At 45.5% G+C, this 6,916-nt stretch overlaps 1 protein-coding gene across 3 annotated transcripts in view; it reads right to left on the bottom strand.

The window, feature by feature from the left end:
• Positions 1–39: 39 nt before the first annotated feature.
• Positions 40–6,916, bottom strand: part of invs (inversin) — a 35,843-nt gene continuing 28,966 nt past the window's right edge. For all 3 annotated transcript variants that reach the window (XM_079503539.1, XM_079503538.1, XM_079503540.1), the window contains 4 exons: positions 5,168–5,756; positions 4,222–4,376; positions 1,354–1,440; positions 40–923 (listed from right to left, as the gene is read on the bottom strand). In XM_079503539.1, the coding sequence (XP_079359665.1) occupies positions 808–923; positions 1,354–1,440; positions 4,222–4,376; positions 5,168–5,756 (947 nt within the window). In that variant the 3' untranslated portion in view covers positions 40–807. The remainder of the gene's footprint in view (positions 924–1,353; positions 1,441–4,221; positions 4,377–5,167; positions 5,757–6,916) is intronic.

The following is a 6,916-nucleotide window of genomic DNA, read 5'->3' as shown; positions in this document are numbered from 1 at the left end:
TGTGTTTATTTGTTTTAGCATACAATTAAAAAAGCTTCAACATTGAGGTATATAATTACACAATAGGTAGAGGAATATGTTTGTGCAAATATATTAGTATAAAACAGCATAGTTTATCAATTCAGTATATTCTGAACAGACAGTAAAATCTTAAGTGGTAATTTAACCAACCCAACAGGTCCATTTTTACACTCTGAAGTTAAATGAACGCTTAGGATTTTTACACTGAAAACTGGACTGTGGGGGGAGGGGGGGGGTTGTAGCTGCAGGTGGGCTAGCTGTATGACTGGCTGTTGATAGACTATTTCATTCTCCACAGCAGAGGGAAAGGTTATCTGTGTGTGTGTGTGTGTGTGTGTGTGTGTGTGTGTGCGTGCGTGCGTGCATGTGCAAGTGAGGGAGAGAATGAGGGGGATGGCGTTTGTGTGTTTCTCGTACAATGGATGAAAGGTTATCTTTAACACACAGTATTACTGTATACTTGAACCCACCCTGTGAGGTCATGATTGTGATGTCATATGGCTTAATTTTAGAAAACATGGCATTCCGAGGGAACAATGTATTTAGTAATGATTTTTCTAAGAGGTAAGGCTGCCTGGCAGCCAAGAGAACATCAAGAAATATGAGCTGTGTGTGTGTGTGTGTGTGTGTGTGTGTGTGTGTGTGTGTGTGTGTGTGTGTGTACAGCCTTAATGCTTGCCCCGGCCTCGTGTCCCTTGTCCAGCACTGTGTGTGTGTGTGTGTGTACAGCCTTAATGCTTGCCCCGGCCTCGTGTCCCTTGTCCAGCTGTGTGTGTGTGTACAGCCTTAATGCTTGCCCCGGCCTCGTGTCCCTTGTCCAGCACTTTGGGGTCTGAGGTGGTAAGAATACTGCTTGGCTTGGCTCAACGTTTCAGTCAGGTGCACACAGTCTATACCGCTCACTGTAACACAAAACACATTCAATTAGCTCTTGGTAGGTAGTAGGTACTGCTGCTACTGGACAAACACATTCAATTAGCTCTTGGTAGGTAGTAGGTACTGCTGCTACTGGACAAACACATTCAATTAGCTCTTGGTAGGTAGTCTAGGTACTGCTGCTACTGGACAAACACATTCATTTAGCTCTTGGTAGGTAGTAGGTACTGCTGCTACTGGACAAACACATTCATTTAGCTCTTGGTAGGTAGTAGGTACTGCTGCTACTGGACAAACACATTCAATTAGCTCTTGGTAGGTAGTCTAGGTACTGCTGCTACTGGACAAACACATTCAATTAGCTCTTGGTAGGTAGTAGGTACTGCTGCTACTGGACAAAAGGAAGTTTGTGTCAGCCGTGTGTGTGTGTGGTGTGTTGGATAAACCAATGCTTACACTGGCTTTGTGTGCGAAGTGACAGGTCTAGAAGCAGCTGAGAATGGGAACCCCGAAGAGTATGCCCTCGTCTGCCCATTGAGTTGCCTACAACACGGAAAATAAAATGAATCAGAATGGACACTGAGGCTACTGTTGGTCCCCATGGCTACGTAGTAGTAGTAACTAAACTTTATTATTTATATAGTGCTTTTCCAGAGGCAAATTACAAAGTTCTTTATAATACAAAAGAATTACAAAGGCATTATTAAGTGCTTTACATACACAATGAATTACATGCAAGCAACAAGCAACACACATTTGAAAAGATAATAAAACATTGCAAAATACAGATTCATGGTGTAAAATTCTATAAACGTGTGTTTTAACACATTGAGAGCCCACGCAAAACTGCCCAAAAATCACTTTCACCTAGAAAATCCATTCACATTTTTTATAATTCAGCTGACTGGAGACACATGCTGGAACTTTTTACTTTGAAATGTTTTATAGTTTCTGAGTTATTTAATTTAAACGCCAAATGCATTCTCAATGGCGAAAACACTAACTTTGGCACCACGTATTAAAAAAAGAAAAGAAAATCATTGTTTTGATTTTTTTGATTTTCTTTTATTCAAAAATAATAATAAAAAAATATATATATATATATTTATTTATTTTCAAAGACGTCCACAGACGTCTTGGGCTCTGCACGTGCGGTAATACCAAAGACGTCCACAGACGTCTTGGGCACAAAATGTGCCACCAAGACCGCTAGTATGACGCCCTCTGGGAGATAATTCCAGTGAAAAAAGACATTGCAAGATGTGTTTGAGCTCACAGGGACATACATTGTAAATGTACCAGCCCCAATTGAGTATGAAAAGTAATTAATAATTTAGAAATCAATTCTAAAACAAACTGGCAGTCAGTGTAAAGATGCTAATATAGGAGTGATGTCATGCATTTTGTTGGATCTAGTAGGATTTTGCACAAGCTGAAGACAGGAATGGGATTTCTGACTGATTCAGGAATAGACTGACTTGCAGTAGTTAAAATGGGTGGAGAAGGGGAGACCCTTGTTACAGCAATAACCAAAAAATACCCCTTTAACAATTTCAGCAAGAGGGAAAAGATGTAGGGACCACAGTGGCTGTGAAAGGATCTTGGTTTTATTGCAGAAAAGTTTGATATTCACTTGACAGACAATCCTTTAGTTATAAAATACCAATGTGTCTAATGGGAATGTATACTTGGGCATAGTCTGCATAGGTTCACAGATTCACAGATTCACCTCCATATACTTTACACATAATACCGTTCTCTTATTCCCTCTATTAATTATGTTATTCAGAATAGTCAAGCTGTGTGTGTATAAGTAAGATACATCTAGAATATTTAATGCAATGATTAATCTAAAGTGATTAACAGACTTGTGAACCAGTTTGAAACTGTGTCCAATGTCTGTTTCCCCGGCCAAAGAAAGAGAACGTGAACAGGTTTCATGAATGTGTGTGTGCGTCAAGTAGGATGTATGTGCGTTGTGGTGTGTGTGTGTGTGTGTGTGTGTGTGCGTTGTGGCGTGTGCGTGTGTGTGTGTGTGCGTGTGTGTGTGTGTGTGTGTGTGTGTGTGTTGAGCAGACAGCGTTACGTCGTAGTCTGACATTCCCTTTGACAGCTCTGAACTTTTCACAGTGCTGGGATTGTCAGAGAGAGGGAGGGGAAAGAGAGACATAGAGAGAGAGGGAGGGGAGAGAGAGAAATTGTTTGACATAGAGAGAGAGGGAGCAAAAGCACAACATAAGGAGGTTTGGAGTGGGGAGGGTTGGGCGAGGGGCTACAGCGTCACAAGGTTGGGTTGGTGGTGATGGGTGGGTCTGTCTTTCTGTTGGATAACTGTGTGTGTGTGTGTGTGTGTGTGTGTGTGTGTGTGTGTGTGTGTGCGTGCCCGCGCATGCGTGCCCGCGCATGTGTGTGTGTGCGTGCAAGGGTGCGTGCGTGCGTGCGTAGGCATGTGTTTTGACGCGGCTAGGTTTCTGCCCATTCTCCCATCATCACCTGGTGATGTGTGATGAAGGTCAGTGCTGTCTGTTGGGTGAAACCCAAGCACAGGTTATTACCCACAGCCAGTCTGATAGTGTCCCACTATGGAGACACATATGTACAAGTTATTATACCCTCAGCCAGGCTGATACTGTCCCGCTGTGTGTGGAGACGGTTATCCCTCAGTTTCACTGGGCACAGAAGCATCGTGGAATGTAAGCAATACGTTAGCTGCTTCTGTTTCACGGCCACTTTAGATAATGTGTACGATTCCACCTGACAAGTCCCCAGAAGTGTCTTGCACGTAGCCAGCTCGACGAATATGTGCCTGATGACCGTCTATTGTTTTCTCCACTTGCTATTTTTGGAACTCAAACTCAACGCAAATAAACAGTGAAACAGTGCTTCATAGGCACCCAGAACGTTTGGGGCATTATCTTTTTATTCCTTTTCCCGTGGGTGCACACATGCACATGTCAATGTTTACATTCTGGAGGAGGAGGAAGCCGTCACTCGTTCACCCTCCCTGTTCACCCACGCTCCCTCAATTAATCACTGATACTGGCCTTTAGTAGTACTGATCTTGGTCTTCAGCTAATCATACTATTCCTGCCTCTCAGAGGGGGTTTACAGTTTGAGAGCAACGTTTTACCCTTAAGATGGAACTCTAATATGCCTGGTCTTAGCTTAGTAGTTTTTTTCACTAGACAGTGTCAGTCTGCACTCTGCAGGAAAGTGGATTAGAGATCATGCTGAATTTCCGGCCCTGAAATGCACATGTCAGATTGTTTGTCTTGCAGACACCATCAACCTTGCAATTTGACATGACTAGTAAAATAATCCTACCGTAGATGCTTTGAAGGACCGAGCTCTTACTCGCTGTTGATTTTGTGGGCGGAGGTCGGACATCACTCTTCTTCCTGTTTGGAGAGTGGTTTGGATCAGTTGACTGCACTCCTACAGAGGTCTTGGCCTCCCTCAGCCTGCTTCTGACACGGAACCTATGGAACCACGCACACGCACACGCACACGCACACGCACACGCGCACACACACACACACACACACACACACACTTCAATAAAAAACTAAGGGGATTGTTCAAAGGTCCAAAAGATGCCAACATTGACGACAAACTCGCTTAACAGAAAGTAGAAACAGTTTGTTCGAGGTAGTTAATAGTGAGCACACAGAGTGTAATTGTGAAGCTGAATGGAAACAGAGGGCCTCCTGGTGTGGGCTGGCAGGCACTAAGAGAGACAGAGTGCGTGTGCGAGGGTGAACGAAGATAAAGAGGCACTGGTGGTAGCCATTAGGACGGCACGCCTGAACTTTTAGCCTCTTGTTAAAATGGCATGAAAGCTTGAGATTATCTACCCCGTTTGGCCCCCTGCCTCCTTCTCTCACCCCTGTCTCCCATGCTCTCTCCCCCATTGGCCCTCTGCTTAAGTGTTGATGTTAACCAGACCTGGGTTAAAGGTGGGGTGGGGGGTGAGAGACAGTGAGCCAGGTAGTAGTAGAGATGAGACGAAGGTAGGGGGATACAGGAAAAGGGGAGGGGAGAGAACATGTGGGCACCACATGGCACAGCTAAACCAGAGAACCTGGCGATTGGATGCCCCTTGCAGATGATAAACACACACACACACACACACACACACACACACACACACACACACACACACACACACACACACACACACACACACACACACACACACACACACACACACACACACACACACACACACACACACACACACACACACACACACACACACACACACACACACCTCCTCCAGGCTTGTTGGATAGTACGCGCAGCCTCGTTCTTCCTACTGCGCTGCTCTTTGTCATGTTCCCACTGCGTGTGTGTATTGGTTGCTATGTGTGGGCCAGCGGAGAACCGCGTTTTGCAGCCCGCGGCGGAACGACATCTCAGCGAGGGTGTGTGTGCTTGGCTTGTGGCAGTGGCGCTCTCTGAATTGCGCTCCTTGTTTCTGTGTTTTTGCGGAGAGCTGCGTGCGTCAGTCTTGCTGATGGCGGTCTGTGCGCTGGAGTGATGATGACTGATTCTCTTGTTGGGAAGGATGCGTTCCTTAGTGATGGGATCAGCTTTCACAGCGGAGGGGCAGCTCGGGGAGGGAGAGCGTGCACTGGACGAAGGCTGGGCCTTGGCTTTGGGTGCGGTGACGGTGACGACGGGGGCTCTGTGTTTGGGGCTGGCTGGCCGGCTGCACCCGGCGGGTGACAGGCGATCCTTTAACCTGCAGGAGTGTGGGGCGGCGGGCGTGGGGTGAGAGGTCATGTGCTCCTGCGGAGTGTCTAGAGGCTCAGGTGGCTCCGTCTCTTTGCTTCTCCTGGGGGGTCTGCTTCTGTGGCCTGTAAGGATGGCAGATCACTTTATTTCAACTCCACTTTGGACGTGCGTCAATATCATTGTGCAGGAGGATGCTAAACGCACACCAGTCTTGGTAGTGGTGCCAGCTCACGGCAGAAACATCTAAAGAGTTAAGTCTTAAAAAGACAAAAGTGGCCGCACACACTGATTGCCAAAGTGCCGAATATTTATTTGGATGCAGAGTAGAATAGAAACCAACGTTTCGGCAGGTACAACTGCCTTCTTCAGCGTAAGTCAATATCATAACATAGACTCAATATATACTGTAATATATTGATCGGAATGTCATCATGACATTCTCTTTTAGTGTAAGTATCTCTTGCGGCATTCCATTTCCACTACTGTATATTCTGTACTGTACCCAAGGTGTTTTTAGTTGATTCAACTTAAGTGAATGTACAGTACATTAGTGAGACATTCTGTCAGCCATTGCATATGATCTTAAAAGACCAACATGCAAAGTGCAAAGTGCATGGCCTTTTACCTGGGACCATGTGTATGCCTATCTGAGATCTGCTCCTGAAAGACAGCTGCTGTAATTGGCCACTTATCAGAGTTAATGGAGGGTCAAGACACGCAACACCTGGGGACAAACACACATGGATTTCACACTCCTATCTGTGCGCACGCAGATACATACACGTGCGCACGTGAGCATGCACACATGCGCACAAAACAAACACTGATAAAACGTCATCAATGCACATGCAGATGGACAGACGGATGGACTCACAGGAGTGAAAACATAATCCCCACCCCTGGCTGGCCTGGTGCAGAGCCGTAGAAGAAGAGTCGTGACACATTTTGATCTCGTTTTGATCTCTGCTATGGGCTACAGTTCCAAACATTGTAACTATCCCATTGAGATAGAATGAGCACTTCCGCATTCCATTATTACAAATTACAATGGGAGTCAACGCTATATTGTCATCAGCATTCCGTGCACATCCAAACAAATCACCTCAAATTTGGTACACACAAACACACAAAGCTAGGCATAGCAGGGGCTAGCACCCCTCAAAAATATAGATGTGATTTGAATAGAACGGTTGCATAGACACACGCACACATGTGTGTGCACACACGTCGCGTACACAAACACAGGTAGGCTGCTCTGCTCTAAAGAATCGTATTCAAATCG

This window comes from Electrona antarctica (genome assembly GCF_951216825.1).
Source record: "Electrona antarctica genome assembly, chromosome: 6".
Classification (NCBI taxonomy): domain Eukaryota; kingdom Metazoa; phylum Chordata; class Actinopteri; order Myctophiformes; family Myctophidae; genus Electrona; species Electrona antarctica.
Note: the sequence above shows the minus strand (reverse complement) of the source record. Positions and strands in the feature narration are given on the sequence as shown.